The 19,474-nt window shown below is 45.8% G+C and overlaps 2 protein-coding genes across 2 annotated transcripts in view; both read left to right on the top strand.

Annotated features, from left to right (window-relative positions):
- The window catches only part of LOC124001333 (deubiquitinase DESI2-like), a 1,147,470-nt gene that overhangs the window by 717,169 nt on the left and 410,827 nt on the right, over nt 1-19,474 (top strand). The gene's annotated exons all lie outside the window — the stretch shown is intronic.
- map4k5 (mitogen-activated protein kinase kinase kinase kinase 5) overlaps nt 1-19,474 on the top strand; it is a 121,456-nt gene that overhangs the window by 11,904 nt on the left and 90,078 nt on the right. The window contains 1 exon segment of the mRNA XM_046308051.1: nt 14,260-14,350. Within this exon segment, the coding sequence (XP_046164007.1) occupies nt 14,260-14,350 (91 nt within the window).

The following is a 19,474-nucleotide window of genomic DNA, read 5'->3' as shown; positions in this document are numbered from 1 at the left end:
AGCCACGTTTCATCTTCAATGCCCTTGCTGATGGAAGGAGGTTTTTAGTCAAAATCTCACGATACACATGGCCCCATTCATTCTTTCGTTTACACTGATCAGTCATCCTTTTTTAATTTTCAAAAATTTATTTCACCTTTTATTTAACCAGATAACTTGTTCTCAACTAGCCTATCATTTGCAACTGCGACCTGGCCAAGATAAAGCATAGCAGTGTGAACAGACAACACAGAGTTACTCATGAAGTAAACAATTAACAAGTCAATAACACAGTAGAAAAAAAGGGGAGTCTATATACAATGTGTGCAAAAGGCATGAGGAGGTAGGCGAATAATTACAATATTGCAGATTAACACTGGAGTGATAAATGATCAGATGATCATGTACAGGTAGAGATATTGGTGTGCAAAAGAAAAGTAAATAAATAAAAACTGTGGGGATGAGGTAGGTAAAATTGGGTGGGCTATTTACCAATAGATTATGTACAGCTGCAGCGATCGGTTAGCTGCTCAGATAGCTGATGTTTGAAGTTGGTGAGGGAGATAAAAGTCTCCAACTTCATCGATTTTTGCAATTCGTTCCAGTCACAGGGAGCAGAGTACTGGAACGAAAGGCGGCCGAATGAGGTTTTGGCTTTAGGGATGATCAGTGAGATACACCTGCTGGAGCGCGTGCTACGGATGGGTGTTGCCATCGTGACCAGTGAACTGAGATAAGGCGGAGCTTTACCTAGCATGGCCTTGTAGATGACCTGGAGCCAGTGGGTCTGGCGACGAATATGTAGCGAGGGCCAGCCGACTAGAGCATACAAGTCGCAGTGATGGGTAGTATAATGTGCTTTAGTGACAAAACGGATGGCACTGTGATAAACTGCATCCAGTTTGCTGAGTAGAGTGTTGGAAGCGATTTTGTAGATGACATCGCCGAAGTCGAGGATCGGTAGGATAGTCAGTTTTACTAGGGTAAGCTTGGCAGCGTGAGTGAAGGAGGCTTTGTTGCGGAATAGAAAGCCGACTCTTGATTTGATTTTCGATTGGAGATGTTTGATATGGGTCTGGAAGGAGAGTTTGCAGTCTAGCCAGACACCTAGGTACTTATAGGTGTCCACATATTCAAGGTCGGAACCATCCAGTGTGGTGATGCTAGTCGGGCATGCGGGTGCAAGCAGCTATCGGTTGAAAAGCATGCATTTGGTTTTACTAGCGTTTTAAGAGCAGTTGGAGGCCACGGAAGGAGTGTTGTATGGCATTGAAGCTTGTTTGGAGTTTAGATAGCACAGTGTCCAATGACGGGCCGAAAGTATATAGAATAGTGTCGTCTGCGTAGAGGTGGATCAGGGAATCGCCCGCAGCAAGAGCAACATCATTGATATATACAGAGAAAAGAGTCGGCCCGAGAATTGAACCCTGTGGCCCCCCCATAGAGACTGCCAGAGGACCGGACAGCATGCCCTCCGATTTGACACACTGAACTCTGTCTGCAAAGTAATTGGTGAACCAGGCAAAACCGAGGCTACTGAGTCTGCCGATAAGAATATGGTGATTGACAGAGTCGAAAGCCTTGGCAAGGTCGATGAAGACGGCTGCACAGTACTGTCTTTTATCTGGCGGTTATGATGTTGTTTAGTACCTTGAGTGTGGCTGAGGTGCACCTGTGACCGGCTTGGAAACCAGATTGCATAGCGGAGAAGGTACGGTGGGATTCGAGATGGTCAGTGACCTGTTTGTTGACTTGGCTTTCGAAGACCTTAGATAGGCAGGGCAGAATGCATATAGGTCTGTAACAGTTTGGGTCCAGGGTGTCTCCCCCTTTGAAGAGGGGGATGACTGCGGCAGCTTTCCAATCGTTGGGGATCTCAGACGATATGAAAGAGAGGTTGAACAGGCTGGTAATAGGGGTTGCGACAATGGCGGCGGATAGTTTCAGAAATAGAGGGTCCAGATTGTCAAGCCCAGCTGATTTATACGGGTCCAGGTTTTGCAGCTCTTTCAGAACATCTGCTATCTGGATTTGGGTAAAGGAGAACCTGGAGAGGCTTGGGCGAGGAGCTGCGGGGGGGCGGAGCTGTTGGCCGAGGTAGGAGTAGCCAGGCGGAAGGCATGGCCAGCCGTTGAGAAATGCTTGTTGAAGTTTTCGATAATCATGGGTTTGTCGGTGGTGACAGTGTTCCCTAGCCTCAGTGGGCAGCTGGGAGGAGGTGCTCTTGTTCTCCATGGACTTCACAGTGTCCCAGAACTTTTTGGAGTTGGTGCTACAGGATGCAAACTTCTGCCTGAAGAAGCTGGCCTTAGCTTTCCTGACTGACTGCGTGTATTGGCTCCTGACTGACTGTCCTGGTCCCTTTGCAGAAAAACAGCCCCAAAGCATGATGTTTCCACCCCCATGCTTCACAGTAGGTATGGTGTTCTTTGGATGCAACTCAGCATTCTTTGTCCTCCAAACACGACGAGTTGAGTTTTTACCCAAAATTCCGATTTTGGTTTCATCTGACCATATGACATTCTCCCAATCTTCTTCTGGATCATCCAAATGCTCTCTAGCAAACTTCAGACGGGCCTGGACATGTACTGGCTTAAGCAGGGGGACACGTCTGGCACTGCAGGATTTGAGTCCCTGGCGGCGTAGTGTGTTACTGATGGTAGGCTTTGTTACTTTGGTCCCAGCAGGTCATTCACTAGGTCCCCCCGTGTGGTTCTGGGATTTTTGCTCACCGTTCTTGTGATCATTTTGACCCCACGGGCTGAGATCTTGCGTGGATTCCCAGATCGAGAAAGATTATCAGTGGTCTTGTATGTCTTCCATTTCATAATAATTGCTAATAATAATTGCTCCCACAGTTGATTTCTTCAAACCAAGCTGCTTACCTATTGCAGATTCAGTTTTCCCAGCCTGGTGCAGGTCTACAATTTTGTTTCTGGTGTCCTTTGACAGCTCTTTGGTCTTGGCCATAGTGGAGTTTGGAGTGTGACTGTTTGAGGTTGTGGACAGGTGTCTTTTATACTGATAACAAGTTCAAACAGGTGCCATTAATACAGGTAACGAGTGGAGGACAGAGGAGCCTCTTAAAGAAGAAGTTACAGGTCTGTGAGAGCCAGAAATCTTGCCTGTTTGTAGGTGACCAAATACTTATTTTCCACCATAATTTGCAAATAAATTAATAAAAAATCCTAAAATGTGATTTTTCTGGATTTCTTTTCTCTCGTTTTGTCTGTCATAGTTGAAGTGTACCTATGATGAAAATTACAGGCCTCTCATCTTTTTAAGTGGGAGAACTTGCACAATTGGTGGCTGACTAATTATTTTTTTGCCCCACTACATACATACATACATACATACATACATACATACATACATACATACATACATACATACATACATACATACATACATACATACATACATACATACATGCATACATACATACATACATACATACATACATACATACATACATACATACATACATACATACATACATACATACATACATACATACATACAGTTGAAGTTGGAAGTTTACATACACCTTAGCCAAATGCATTAAAACTCAGTTTTTCACAATTCCTGACATTTAATCCTAGTAAAAATTCCCTGTCTTGGGTCAGTTAGGATCACCACTTTATTTTAAGAATGTGAAATGTCAGAATAATAGTAGAGAGAATGATTTATTTAAGCTTTTATTTCATTAATCACATTCCCAGTGGGTCAGAAGTTTACATACAGTAAATTAGCATTTGGTAACATTGCCTTTAAATTGTTTAACTTGGGTCAAACGTTTCAGGTAGCCTTCCACAAGCTTCCCACAATAAGTTGGGTGAATTTTGGCCCATTCCTCCTAACAGAGCTGGTGTTACTGAGTTAGGTTAGTAGGCCACGCTTTTTCAGTTCTGCCCACACATTTTCTATAGGATTGAGGTCAGGGCTTTGATGGCCACTCCAATACCTTGACTTTGTTGTCCTTAAGCCATTTTGCTACAACTTTGGAAGTATGCTTGGGGTCATTGTCCATTTGCAAGACCCATTTGCGACCAAGCTTTACATTCCTGACTGATGCCTAAACTGTTACATTGATGCTGTTGACCCGGATCACTGCTTGCAGCGGGAAAGGAGGAGGTCAAAAGGGGGGTGAGTGTAACCGATGTGAAATGGCTAGCTAGTTAGCGGTGGTGCGCGCTAATAGCGTTTCAATCGGGTGACGTCACTCGCTCTAAAACCTGAAGTAGTGGTTCCCCTTGCTCTGCGAGGGCCGCGGCTTTTGTGGAGCGATGGGTAACGATGCTTCGTGGGTGACTTGTTGATGTGTGCAGAGGGTCCCTGGTTCGAGCCCAGGTAGGGGCGAGGGGACAGATGAAAGTTATACTGTTACATTGGTGTACATCGATAGGGCTGAGTTCAAAAACTACAAACCTCATATTTCCTATTTGGATTTTTTCTCAGGTTTTTGCCTGCCACACGAGTAGCATCTGGGACTGAGGAGGAGGCAGTTTACTCTGGGCATGCTTTTCATCAAAAAGTGAAAATGCTGCCCCCTATCCCAAAGAAGTTAACTTCCTGACTGATGTCTTGAGATGTTTCTCCAATATATCCACATACTTTCCCTTCCTCGTGATGCCATCTATTTTGTGAAGTGCACCAGTCCCTCCTGCAGCAAAGCACCCCTACAACGTGCCACCCCCGTGCTTCACGGTTGGGATGGTGTTCTTCGGCTTGCAAGCCTCTCCCTTTTTCCTCCAAACATGACAATGGTCATTATGGCCATACATTACTATTTTTGTTTCATCAGACCAGAGGACATTTCTCCAAAAAGTACGGTCTTTGTCCCCATGTGCAGTTGCAAATTGTAGTCTAGCTTTTTTATGGCGGTTTTGGAGCAGTGGCTTCCTCCTTGCTGAGCGGCCTTTAAGGTTTTGTTGATATAGGACTAATTTTTCTGTAGATATAGATACTTTTCCTCCAGCATCTTCACAAGGTCCTTTGTTGTTGTTCTGGGATTGATCTGCACTTTTCGCACCAAAGTAAGTTAATCTCTAGGAGACAGAACACGTCTCCTTCCAGAGCGGTATGACAGCTGTGTGGTCCCATGGTGTTTATACTTGCGTACTATTGTTTGTACAGATGAACGTGGTACCTTCAGCCATTTGGAAATTGCTCCTTAGGATGAACCATACTTGTGGAGGTCTACAATTTTTTTCTGTCTTGGCTGATTTCTTTTGATTTTCCCATGATGTCAAGCAAAGAGACACTGAGTTTGAAGGTAGGCCTTGAAATACAGCCACAGGTACACCTCCAATCGACTCAAATGATGTCAATTAGCCTATCAGAAGCTTCCAAAGCCGTGACATTTTTTTGTAATTTTCCAAGCTGTTTAAAGGCACAGTCAACTTAGTGTATGTCAACTTCTGACCCACTGGAATTGTTATACAGTGAATTATAAGTGAAATAATCTGTCTGTAAACAATTGTTGTAAAATTACTTGTGTTATGCACAAAGTAGATGTCCTAACCAACTTGCCAAAACTATAGTTTGTTAACAGGAAATTTGTGGAGTGGTTGAAAAATGAGACTTAATGACTCCGACCTAAGTGTATGTGAACTTCTGACTTCAACTGTACATATAAATATAGTCACATCTTTAAAAAACGGGGGGTTCTTAATTACCCTCCCCCAATTGGACTAAACTAGTGAACATCAGCGCTGAGGCCTGTATTTTCAGCTCATACATACTTTATACATTTCATGGACAGTCTATTTTACAATAGTTCTATTTTGTTCGTTTTTTTCTCTCCTGTCTTTCCTCTACCCCCAACCTCTCCCATCTATTTCTGATGTCCTTCCTCTACCCCCAACCTCTCCCATCTATTTCTGATGTCCTTCCTCTACCCCCAACCTCTCCCATCCTGATGTCCTTCCTCTAACCTCTCCCATCTATTTCTGATGTCCTTCCTCTCCCCCCAACCTCTCCCATCTATTTCTGATGTCCTTCCTCTACCCCCAACCTCTCCCATCCCATCTATTTCTATTTCTGATGTCCTTCCTCTACTCTTTCTGATGTCCCCTCTACCCCCAACCTCTCCCATCTATTTCTGATGTCCTTCCTCTAACCTCTCCCATCTATTTCTGATGTCCTTCCTCTACCCCCAACCTCTCCCATCTATTTCTGATGTCCTTCCTCTACCCCCAACCTCTCCCATCTATTTCTGATGTCCTTCCTCTACCCCCAACCTCTCCCATCTATTTCTGATGTCCTTCCTCTACCCCCTATTTCTGATGTCCTTCCTCTACCCCCAACCTCTCCCATCTATTTCTGATGTCCTTCCTCTACCCCCTAACCTCTCCCATCTATTTCTGATGTCCTTCCTCTACCCCCAACCTCTCCCATCTATTTCTGATGTCCTTCCTCTACCCCCAACCTCTCCCATCTATTTCTGATGTCCTTCCTCTACCCCCAACCTCTCCCATCTATTTCTGATGTCCTTCCTCTACCCCCAACCTCTCCCATCTATTTCTGATGTCCTTCCTCTACCCCCAACCTCTCCCATCTATTTCTGATGTCCTTCCTCTACCCCCAACCTCTCCCATCTATTACTGATGTCCTTCCTCTACCCCCATCTAACCCTTCTCCCATCTATTATTTCTGATGTCCTTCCTCTACCCCCAACCTCTCCCATCTATTTCTGATGTCCTTCCTCTACCCCCAACCTCTCCCATCTATTATCTGATGTCCTTCCTCTACCCCCAACCTCTCCCATCTATTACTGATGTCCTTCCTCTACCCCCAACCTCTCCCATCCCCTTCCTCTACCCCCAACCTCTCCCATCTATTTCTGATGTCCTTCCTCTACCCCCAACCTCTCCCATCTATTTCTGATGTCCTTCCTCTACCCCCAACCTCTCCCATCTATTTCTGATGTCCTTCCTCTACCCCCAACCTCTCCCATATATTTCTCCTGTCCTTCCTCTACCCCCAAACTCTCCCATCTATTATTTCTGATGTCCTTCCTCTACCCCCAACCTCTCCCATCTATTACTGATGTCCTTCCTCTACCCCAACCTCTCCCTGATGTCCTCTCCCATCTATTTCTGATGTCCTTCCTCTACCCCCAACCTCTCCCATCTATTTCTGATGTCCTTCCTCTACCCCCAACCTCTCCCATCTATTACTGATGTCCTTCCTCTACCCCCAACCTCTCCCATCTATTTCTGATGTCCATCCGGTTTGATTTCTATTTGCCATATCTTTCAAACTGAGCTTAAATTTTTTAATTAATTTTTTAAAACGTTTTTAACCTGTATACAAAACTTTACGATATACTGTTTTACAGTGGGGAAATTAGTGCCATTTCTCAAATTGCCATCCAGAAGCACAATTGTCCAAGAAATAATGCTTCAAGTGTTTTCTTACATTATGACCATAATGACACATCATGCGATTGTCAGTAACCAAGAGAATCGTATGCTTATGTTCAGATAAGGAGATTCTCTTTTCTTTCATTTAAAAAAAATGATTGAATATCGCTTATAGGTGAAACTTCCTCTGAAGCCGCCTAGGAGGCTTCCAGAATTTCAATGTTTTTATTTTATTGTAATGCCATTTTGAAATTGAATTTGAGAAGCGCTATAAAAGTTTAAAATAATATATTGTTCCTCCAATTTCACCGCTTCTGCTACGCTGACTAGAGGTGTGAGAAAAACAACTTGTCTCTTAAAAAGTCGTGTGGTTGGTGCGGAGGCAGAGCTGGTGCCTACGTCCAAAGACTGCACCCTATTCCCCATATAGTGCACTACATTTGACCAGAGCCCCCATAGGTACTAGGGTGCCGTTTAAGACTCACAACTGGTTTCTTAATCTATTAGGGAAGTGCTCATTCTGACAGGAAGTGACCTGTCTTTGAGGCTTCCAGCAACATGAGAACATTTGTGGGTTGTTTTACTTGTTGGTCGCTCTCTGCGTCTCCCTATTCCCTCTAGATGTGGTACTGTTTAAAAAATATATATATATATATATTGTTACCGGTGCCCTATGGGTAGTCGTCCCTATATTAGAGAGTAGGGTGCCATATGGGAGGAAGACCTTGTTGTGCTCTTCGGCGTCTCTAATAACTCACTGAAATGGGCCTCTTGCTCAAATGTTTGTTTCCCTGACCACTTATTTGCTCTAAATCTGTAATGGCAGGGTCAACAGGTGATCTCTGCCCTGTTAAAACAAGACATTTACAGTTCTGGGCAATAAGAACGGCTGTTGTATTGACATTAGGCTCTTGCCTCTATTTGTAGGCCTATGGACTCACCTCCTATAAATGTAAGCCATCTCAGAAGTGCTTTATGTGAATGGTACTACTACATTAGCCTATTTCTAGCAGTTGTTATGTATGTTGTTAGTGGTTTCTGTAGAATTCCTCAGTTTCTGCCAGTAAAAACACTGAACAGTGAAGCCCCTCTTGTCTTGAGGATGGAGTAGTGTAGTACAGATTTGGTGTATGTGTCTGTCTAGTGTCGGTAGAGACGAGAGCGTTACAGTACTGCTAAGAGGATTTAAAGCTTAGCGTTAAATTGAGCTTCGCCGGGTGATTCTCAGTAATGAGAGCTATTCATAAAGCTTGTTTGTTTCTCTAGCTCGCTAACGCTGATGGGCCATTCACACCACACACATACGCAGCTTTACCTTGCTCTCACAGCTATGAGAAAGGTTACTCTTACGTTTAGAAAGAAAAAAAAAAGATTTTTTAACAAGGGCTCTGAATAGTGTGCCATTTGTGTGGTAGCCCGTTGCAACAGGCTACATCCGGTTGTCTGTGTTTTTGTCACAGAGCCCACAGGAGGACGTCTTCACTTCAGTAGACAGGGCTGCTAATTAGTGAATTTTTACTTTTTTTCTCTCCAATTTCATGGTATCCAATTGTTTAGTAGCTTACTATCCTGTCTCATCGCTACAAACTCCCGTACGGGCTCGGGAGAGACGAAGGTTGAAAGTCATGCGTCCTCCGATACACAACCCAATCAAGCCGCCAGCCGCACCAATGTGTTGGAGGAAACACCGTGCACCTGGCAACCTTGGTTACCCCGCACTGCGCCCGGCACGCCACAGGATTTGCTGGTGCGCGATGAGACAAGGATTTCCCTACCGGCCTAACCCGGACGACGCTAGGCCAATTGTGCGTCGCCCCACGGACCTCCCGGTCACGACAGAGTCTGGGCGCGAACCCAGAGTCTCTGGTGGCACAGCTGGCGCTGCAGTACAGCTCCCTCAACCACTGCGCCACCCGGGAGGCCCCAGACTCTCTTTTTAAGTCATGCACACTAGCCCTCTTCTATTCAAAATGTTCCCCACTGGAATGTCAGGGCTGTATCCAAAAAAGCATAGGAGGGGTTATGAATACGATTATATGGACAGGAGGGGAGCTGATCCTAAATCAGCACTTCTTCTCTGAGACACTTTAATACTGGCCCAGCTCTTCATCTTCCCCATTTTCAAACCCACCCTGTCTGTGAACCAGTCCTCTTTATCTCCTTAGTGCCAGTCTGTTTGTGCTATCACACCAACTCCCTTGTCACTTGCTTGACAATGAGCAGCAAACAGATCTGGGACCAGGCTATAGAAGGAGACAACAGATCTGGGACCAGGCTATAGGAGGAGACAACAGTTCTGTGACCAAGCTATAGAAGAGACCAACCAGGGCGCGGGTTGGAGACCAACCAGGGCGCGGGTTGGAGACCAACCAGGGCGCGGGTTGGAGACCAACCAGGGCGCTAGGAGGAGACAACAGATCTGGGACCAGGCTAGACCTGTCCCTCTCTCCTCTGACCGAATCGAAAAAATGAAGGCAAAGTATCACTTCTGCAGCAGTAAATAGTGATTGTCTGTCACGGTAGAGTGACACTGTGTACAAGCCTGATCAATTCTATGCGAAGGAGATGTCAGACTGACTGTATTTTCTGATCCACGCCCCTACTTTTAAAAAAATAATTAAAACACCTGTAACCAAAAGATTTGTATCTCTATTTGTAAGTCGCTCTGGATAAGAGCGTCTGCTAAATGACTTAAATGTAAATGTATTCCCAGTCATGTGATCATTTTTGTTGTAAAATTATTTTAGCAGTTTATTATTTTTCTCCCCTTTTCCTCCCCAACTTCGTGATATCCAATTGTGGTCTTGTCTCATCACCTCAACTCTACATCGGGCTCGGGAGAGGCGACAGTCGAGTCACCGAGTCACGCATCCCCTTAAAACAGGTCCTGCCAAACCGCGGTTCTTTAACACCCACCCGCTTAACCGGGAAGCCAGCACCAATGTGTCGGAGGAAACACCGTTCAACTGATGACCATAGTCAGCCTGCAGTCGCTCGGCCCCACCACAAGGAGTCACTAGAGCGCGATGAGAACTGCCGTAAATCCCCTCAAGGCCAAACCCTCCCCTAACCTGAACGATGCTGGGCCAATTGTGCGCCGCCCAGTGGGACTCCCGGTCACGGCAGTTTGTGACACAGCCTAAGATCGAACCCGGGTCTGTAGTGACGCCTCAAGCAGTGCGCCTCTCCGTGGCCCTAGTTAATTTATTTCAACTGACAGATTTCCTTCTGAACTGTAACTCAGTCAAATGTTTTAAATTGTCATCAGCCCGTATAATATGGTCTGTCTTGACTGGAGGAGCCTAGACAGCTATAGCTAGCTAGGCTAATTGTGGTCTCATGTTCTTTCTTTTTTCTCTTCCCAACCCCATTCAGATAAAACCTACCTGTTGTTTGCCCGTTGAAGCCTGCTCCTTCTCATTTCACTAACTTATAAATCCTGCCATTTTATTCCATCTTCTATTGTATTAGTGAACTCGCACTCCACTCGCTACACGTTAAACCTCTTTGCTGCTTTGATTGGCCAAGATAAACAACAAGCTACACACGTGAAGGCTACCCGGTCTTTTAATTTATTTTTCTCGGGCGCACATAACTACATTTGACAAGTTTGTTTTATTCAATTAATAATTTGAAATGTCACGGTACAGTATATCCATTGTAATGTAACAATGTCACATGGATATTTTTTAAATGTAATTTAGAATGAGCCTTTTCAGTGTTTTGAAAATAGGCCTATCATTTTTCACACTAGTATTCGAACACCGACATCCGTTTGAATATTTAAATATCTGTGCACATCCCCCTAGTCCTTGCACATCCCCCTGTGCACATCCCCCCAGTCCGTGCACATCCCCCCAGTCCGTGCACATCCCCCCAGTCCGTGCACATCCCCCCAGTCCGTGCACATCCCCCCAGTCCGTGCACATCCCCCAGTCCGCGCACATCCCCTAGTCCGCGCACATCCCCCTAGTCCGTGCACATCCCCCTGTGCACATCCCCCTGTGCACATCCCCCTAGTCCAAAGGCAGCAAACTTTTTACTTGAGAAATGTATTCTCTCTTGAGCAAAGTCTGCTGCAGCTTGTAGCTATGTTGCTCTTTTTACTGAGCTTTTTACACACACAACACACCACACACACACACACACAACACCACACCACACACACCCACACCCACAACACAACGGAGATCTCATGGTACCTGACATGAGATTATGTATCAAGCGTCTCCTAGTTGGACTGCTGATCTGGATCTTAATAACTATATATGACGGGGTTCTCTCCAACGAATATGGAGATATGTTTCGCTACCTTAAAAAAAAAAAGATGTGTATAAATATTGTAGCTCCTAGATAACGCCTTACTCAGCAGTACCGCCATGTTAAAAACAATCCTGGTACATGATGATGTGTCCGCAGCTTTCTAGTCTACAAACCACAGTTGATGGTCGTCTCCTAGCAGAGTGAGGAAACAACTAGCGCTGTGGTTGGTATCCAACTAGCGCCGTGGTTGGTATCCAACTAGCGCCGTGGTTGGTATCCCACTAGCGCCGTGGTTGGTATCCCACTAGCGCCCCGGTTGATATCCCACTAGCGCCCCGGTTGGTATCCCACTAGCGCCCCGGTTGGTATCCCACTAGCGCCCCGGTTGGTATCCCACTAGCGCCCGGTTGGTATCCCACTAGCGCCCGGTTGGTATCCCACTAGCGCCCCGGTTGGTATCCCACTAGCGCCCCGGTTGGTATCCCACTAGCGCCCCGGTTGGTATCCCACTAGCGCCCCGGTTGGTATCCCACTAGCGCCCCGGTTGGTATCCCACTAGCGCCCCGGTTGGTATCCCACTAGCGCCCCGGTTGGTATCCCACTAGCGCCCCGGTTGGTATCCACCTAGCGCCCCGGTTGGTATCCACCTAGCGCCCCGGTTGGTATCCACCTAGCGCCCCGGTTGGTATCCACCTAGCGCCCCGGTTGGTATCCACCTAGCGCCCCGGTCTCTTAGCCAGAGACGGACCCAAGAAGGAGACTATGTCACTAGCCACCCTATTCCCTGTATAGTGCACTACTTTTGGCCAGAGCCCATAGGGAATAAGGTGCCAGTTGAGATGCAAACCTCTTGTCTCACACGCCATCTCATTGCTGCTGAATTGAGAACAGATGGTGTCACTGCAGTGCGGAGTTTTAGACTCCTACTTCCTGTTACCGAAAGGGGTGAAATATGAATATATGAATACAGAATTATATATTATAATAAATAAAGGGATGCATTAAGTCCACACAACTAAACCGATACCCAGTCTAGATGTTACAGTGGTAGTAGTGGTACTATATTATTTACAGCAGCTAGAAGCTAGCTAAACACTCAAAGTGTGTATTTCTAGGAAGTCACAGACTGTCTGCACTAGATATTACGTGAACACTGTACGTGATAGTATATAGGACATGGCTTCAGTTTAAATGCTGCGTGCTGTGCTATGATAAACCTGTACAAGTAGTCATTCGTCCAGTCATATTGAGACGGAGGAGTAAAATGGTCTGTGGTTTGGAGCTTGGCAAGGCAAGGGGAAAGATTTAGTGATCTGTCAAATATTGTCGGTGTCCAGTTCAACGTGTTTAACTTTTCCTCCACTGAGTATGAAGTCGAGAAGGATAACATTATGGTCTGATAGTCACTGTTGCAATATGAAGTCTAGAAGGATAGTCACTGTTGCAATATGAAGTCAAGAAGGATAGTCACTGTTGCAATATGAAGTCTAGAAGGAGAACATTATGGTCTGATAGTCACTGTTGCAATATGAAGTCAAGAAGGAGAACATTATGGTCTGATAGTCACTGTTGCAATATGAAGTCAAGAAGGAGAACATTATGGTCTGATAGTCACTGTTGCAATATGAAGTCAAGAAGGAGAACATTATGGTCTGATAGTCACTGTTGCAATATGAAGTCAAGAAGGAGAACATTATGGTCTGATAGTCACTGTTGCAATATGAAGTCAAGAAGGATAGTCACTGTTGCAATATAAGTCTAGAAGTTATGGTCTGATAGTCACTGTTGCAATATGAAGTCAAGAAGGATAGTCACTGTTGCAATATGAAGTCAAGAAGGATAACATTATGGTCTGATAGTCACTGTTGCAATATGAAGTCTAGAAGGAGAACATTATGGTCTGATAGTCACTGTTGCAATATGAAGTCTAGAAGGATAGTCACTGTTGCAATATGAAGTCAAGAAGGATAGTCACTGTTGCAATATGAAGTCAAGAAGGAGAACATTATGGTCTGATAGTCACTGTTGCAATATGAAGTCTAGAAGGATAGTCACTGTTGCAATATGAAGTCAAGAAGGAGAACATTATGGTCTGATAGTCACTGTTGCAATATGAAGTCTAGAAGGATAGTCACTGTTGCAATATGAAGTCAAGAAGGATAGTCACTGTTGCAATATGAAGTCTAGAAGGAGAACATTATGGTCTGATAGTCACTGTTGCAATATGAAGTCTAGAAGGATAGTCACTGTTGCAATATGAAGTCTAGAAGGATAGTCACTGTTGCAATATGAAGTCAAGAAGGATAGTCACTGTTGCAATATGAAGTCTAGAAGGAGAACATTATGGTCTGATAGTCACTGTTGCAATATGAAGTCAAGAAGGATAGTCACTGTTGCAATATGAAGTCAAGAAGGATAACATTATGGTCTGATAGTCACTGTTGCAATATGAAATCTGGAAGGATAACATTATGGTCTGATAGTCACTGTTGCAATATGAAGTCTAGAAGGATAACATTATGGTTTGCTGTTGCTGTAGTTCTGTCAAGTCCTATCATTACTCAAAGGGAATATTGTCTTTCTCTCTGCGTGTCTCTCTGTCTGTGTTTTTCTACATCTGATTTGGCTGCGTTTGTCTCTCTGCTTCCAGGGGATGACTTTTCCATCATCCAGCAGGAGATCTTCATGGTGAAGGAATGCATGCACCACAACATAGTGGCCTACTTCGGGAGCTACCTCTGGTAAGAGCCAAGACCACACTCCAATACCAGGAGCCCAGAGCTACCTCTGGTAAGAGCCAAGACCACCCTCAATACCAGGAGCCCAGAGCTACCTCTGGTAAGAGCCAAGACCACACTCCAATACCAGGGGCCCAGAGCTACCTCTGGTAAGACCACCCTCAATACCAGGGGCCCAGAGCTACCTCTGGTAAGACCACCCTCAATACCAGGGGCCCAGAGCTACCTCTGGTAAGACCACCCTCAATTCCAGGGGCCCAGAGCTACCTCTGGTAAGACCACCCTCAATACCAGGGGCCCAGAGCTACCTCTGGTAAGAGCCAAGACCACACTCCAAAAACAGGGGCCCAGAGCTACCTCTGGTAAGAGCCAAGACCACACTCCAATACCAGGGGCCCAGAGCTACCTCTGGTAAGAGCCAAGACGACACTCTATACCAGGGGCCCAGAGCTACCTCTGGTAAGAGCCAAGACCACACTCCAATAACAGGGGCCCAGGGCTACCTCTGGTAAGAGCCAAGACCACACTCCAATACCAGGAGCCCAGGGCTACCTCTGGTAAGAGCCAAGACCACACTCCAATACCAGGGGCCCAGAGCTACCTCTGGTAAGAGCCAAGACCACCCTCAATACCAGGGGCCCAGAGCTACCTCTGGTAAGAGCCAAGACCACACTCCAATAACAGGGGCCCAGAGCTACCTCTGGTAAGAGCACACTCTATACCAGGAGCCCAGAGCTACCTCTGGTAAGAGCACACTCTATACCAGGAGCCCAGAGCCACCTCAATACCTTCTAGCAGACTGTAGCTGAGTGACGTCAGGGGGGTGAAGGTCTGTAGCTGAGTGACGTCAGGGGGGTGAAGGTCTGTAGCTGAGTGACGTCAGGGGGGTGAAGGTCTGTAGCTGAGTGACGTCAGGGGGGTGAAGGTCTGTAGCTGAGTGACTTCGGGGTTAGTGAAGGTCTGTGGCTGAGTGACGTCGGGGGGGTGAAGGTCTGTGACTGAGTGACGTCGGGGGGGTGAAGGTCTGTGGCTGAGTGACATCAGGGGGGTGAAGGTCTGTAGCTGAGTGACGTCAGCGCGTGAAGGTCTGTAGCTGAGTGACATCAGGGGGGTGAAGGTCTGTAGCTGAGTGACATCAGGGGGGTGAAGGTCTGTAGCTGAGTGACCTTAGCACAGCCCTGCCAAGTGGTGCCGGCCATGATGATAGACTTATATAGGCCCAGCCCTGCCAAGTGGTGCCGGCCATGATGATAGACTTATATAGGCCCAGCCCTGCCAAGTGGTGCCGGCCATGATGATAGACTTATATAGGCCCAGCCCTGCCAAGTGGTGCCGGATGATAGACCCCAGCCCTGATGGTGCCGGCCATGATGATAGACTTATATAGGCCCAGCCCTGCCAAGTGGTGCCGGCCATGATGATAGACTTATATAGGCCCAGCCCTGCCAAGTGGTGCCGGCCATGATGATAGACTTATATAGGCCCAGCCCTGCCAAGTGGTGCCGGCCATGATGATAGAGCCCTGCCCGGTGGTGCCGGCCATGATGAGGCCCAGCCCTGCCCTGCCCTGCCCGGTGGTGCCATGATGATAGACTTATATAGGCCCAGCCCTGCCAAGTGGTGCCGGCCATGATGATAGACTTATATAGGCCCAGCCCTGCCCGGTGGTGCCGGCCATGATGATAGACTTATATAGGCCCAGCCCTGCCAAGTGGTGCCGGCCATGATGATAGACTTATATAGGCCCAGCCCTGCCCGGTGGTGCCGGCCATGATGATAGACTTATATAGGCCCAGCCCTGCCAAGTGGTGCCCAGCCCTGCCAAGTGGTGCCGGCCATGATGATAGACTTATATAGGCCCAGCCCTGCCAAGGTGGTGCCCAGGCCATGATGATAGACTTATATAGGCCCAGCCCTGGTTATGCCAAGTGGTGCCGGCCATGATGATAGACTTATATAGGCCCAGCCCTGCCAAGTGGTGCCGGCCATGATGATAGACTTATATAGGCCCAGCCCTGCCAAGTGGTGCCGGCCATGATGATAGACTTATATAGGCCCAGCCCTGCTCATAGATGTACAGTGCATTCCCAAAGTATTCAGACCCCTTTACTTTTTCCAAATTTTGTTATGTTACTGCCTTATTCTAAAAATTGATTAAATAAAATCTACTAACAATAACCCATAATGACAAACGGAAAACACAGGTGTTTAGAAATTTAGGAAAATTTGTATTTAAAAAAAACCAACTAATTTACATAAGTATTCGGACCCTTTGCTATGAGACTCAAAATGGAGCTCAGGTGCGTCCTGTTTCCATTGATCATCCTTGAGATGTTTCTACAACTTGATATATAAGGTCCCACAGTTGACAGTGCATGTCAGAGCAAATACCAAGCCATGAGGTCAAAAACGTAAGAAGTTTGGAACCACCAAGACTCTTCCTAGAGATGGCCGCCCGGCTGAACTGAGCAATCGGGGGAGAAGGGCCTTGGTCAGGGAGGTGACCAAGAACCTGATGGTCACTCTGACATCAGAAGTGGCTTCGGGACAAGTCTCGCTGAGTGTCTTTGAGTAGCCCAGCCAGAGCCTGGACTTGAACCCAATTGAATAGCTCTGGAGAGCCCTGAAAATAGTTGGGTAGCCATGCTCCCCATCCAACCTTAGAGCTTGAGAGGATCTGCAGAGGAGAATGGGAGAAACTCTCCAAATACAGGTGTGCCAAGCTTGTAGCCTCATACCGAAGAGGACCCGAGGCTGTAATCGTTGCCAATTGTGCTTCAACAAAGTACTGAGTAGTGTCTGAATACTTACAGTACCAGTCAAAAGTTTGGACCCACCTACTCAATCAAGGGTTTTTCTTTATTTTTTTACAAATGTTTTACATTGTAGAATAATAGTGAAGACATCAAAACTATGAAATAACACACATGGAATCATGTAGTAACAAAAAAGGAGTTAAACAAAAAATAATATTTTAGATTCTTCAAAGTAGCCACCCTTTGCCTTGATGACAGCTTGGCATTCTCTCAACCTGCTTCACCTGGAATGCTTTCCCAACGGTCCTGAAGGAGTTGCCACACATTGGCTGCTTTTCCTTCACTCTGCGGTCCAACTCATCCCGAACCATCTCAGTTGGGTTGAGGTTGAGTGATTGTGGAGGCCAGGTCATCAGATGCAGCACTCCAGCACTCTCCTTCTTGGTCAAATATCCCTGACACAGTTCTGGAGGTGTGTTGGGTCATTGTCCAAACCAGATGGGATGGTGTATCACTGCAGAATGCTGTGGTAGCCATGCTGGTTAAGTGTGCCTGGAATTCTAAATAAATAGTAGACAGTGTCACCAGCAAAGCACCCCACACCATCACACCTCCTCCTCCATGCTTCACGGTGGGAACCACACATGCGGAGATCATCCGTTCAACTACTCTGCTTCTCAGAAAGACACGGCGGTTGGAACTATAAATCTAAAATTTGGATTCCAGACCAAAGGACAGATTTCCACCAGTCTAATGTCAATGGCTTGTTTTTGGCCCAAGCAGGTCTCTTCTTGTTGGTGTCCTTTAGTAGTGGTCTCTTTGCAGTAATTTGACCATTTAGGTCTGATTTTCACAGTCTCCTCTGAACAGTTGATGTTTGTCTGTTACTTGAACTCTGAAGCATTTATTTGGGCTGCAATTAACGAGGCTTGTAACTCTAATGAACTTATCCTCTGCTACAGAGATCATTTTGGGTCTTCCTTTCCTGTGGTGGTCCTCATGAGAGACAGTTAACTCTAATGAACTGATCCGCTGCAGCAGAGGTAACTCTGGGTCTTCCATTTCTGTGGCGGTCCTCATGAGAGACAGGTAACTCTGGGTCTTTCCTGTGGCGGTCCTCATGAGAGACAGGTAACTCTGGGTCTTTCCTGTGGCGGTCCTCATGAGAGCCAGTTTCATCATAGCGCTGGATGGTTTTTGCAACTGCACTTGAAGAAACTTTCCAAGTTCTTGAAATGTTCCGTATTGACTGACCTTCATGTTTTAAAGTAATGATGGACTGTTGTTTCTCTTTGCTTATTTGAGCTGTTCTTGCCATAATATGGACTAGGTATTTTACTAAATAGGATTATCTTCTGTATACCACCCCTACCGTGTCACAACACAACTGATTAGCTCAAACGCATTAAGAAGGAAATTCCACAAATTACCTGTTAATTGAAATGCATTCCAGGTGACTACCTCATGAAGCTGGTTGAGATAATGGCAAGCTGTCATCGAGGCAAAGGGTGCTGGCTACTTTGAAGAATCTCAAATATAAAATATATTTTGATTTAACACTTTTTTGGTTACTACATGATTCCATATTGTGTTATTTCATAGTTTTGATGTCTTCACTATTATTCTACATATGTAGAAAATAGTAAAAATAAAGAAAAACCTTGAATGGGTAGCTGTCTAAACTTTTGACTGGTACTGTATAAATAACAAACATATTTCCACTATCCAGATATCTGACAAAAATGCATTATTCTAATTTAATAGTTAAATGATTACAATCCCCCTACTTTGGGTTTATGAGGAGGAAAAGCTGACTGACACAATCTGTTGGAAAATGCTCAGCAGGAAGAGCATACTGGCACTGTACATAGACCCAGCCCTGTACTGCCAGGAACTGGGGCCTCCAGCAGGTTTAATAGGACTTAAGAGCTTCTGATGTGGTTTATATGTCCATTTAGTCAGGAGGAAACCTAGACTTTATCACAGCAGGCCAACCAGCAGAGCATAATAATGTAGCCTTATAGACCAGTCAGCTCAGAGAATAGTAAGACCAGGTGTTTCATAGCTACGTGGTTCCTACTGTCACAGGCCCGGCTCATAGCCTGTGGCAAAAATGACAAGAACAGGTATAGGCCAATCAAAAAGGGTTCTTTATTATAAACCGAAAACTATTAACTTTAAACAAAGGAAAAGGCATGAGGTGTGAAAGTATCATAATGTAAGGTGTATGTAAAGTGCAGGGATGCATGAATCTGTGTGTGTGTGAATGACTGAGTGAAAACTATGCAAAACTACAAAGGAACAAACAAAACAGAATCATACCTGGAGGAGCAGAGAGAGACGAGTGGTTAGTGAAGCCGTTTAAATACCC

This window comes from Oncorhynchus gorbuscha, linkage group LG17, assembly GCF_021184085.1.
Source record: "Oncorhynchus gorbuscha isolate QuinsamMale2020 ecotype Even-year linkage group LG17, OgorEven_v1.0, whole genome shotgun sequence".
Taxonomy (NCBI): domain Eukaryota; kingdom Metazoa; phylum Chordata; class Actinopteri; order Salmoniformes; family Salmonidae; genus Oncorhynchus; species Oncorhynchus gorbuscha.
Note: the sequence above shows the minus strand (reverse complement) of the source record. Positions and strands in the feature narration are given on the sequence as shown.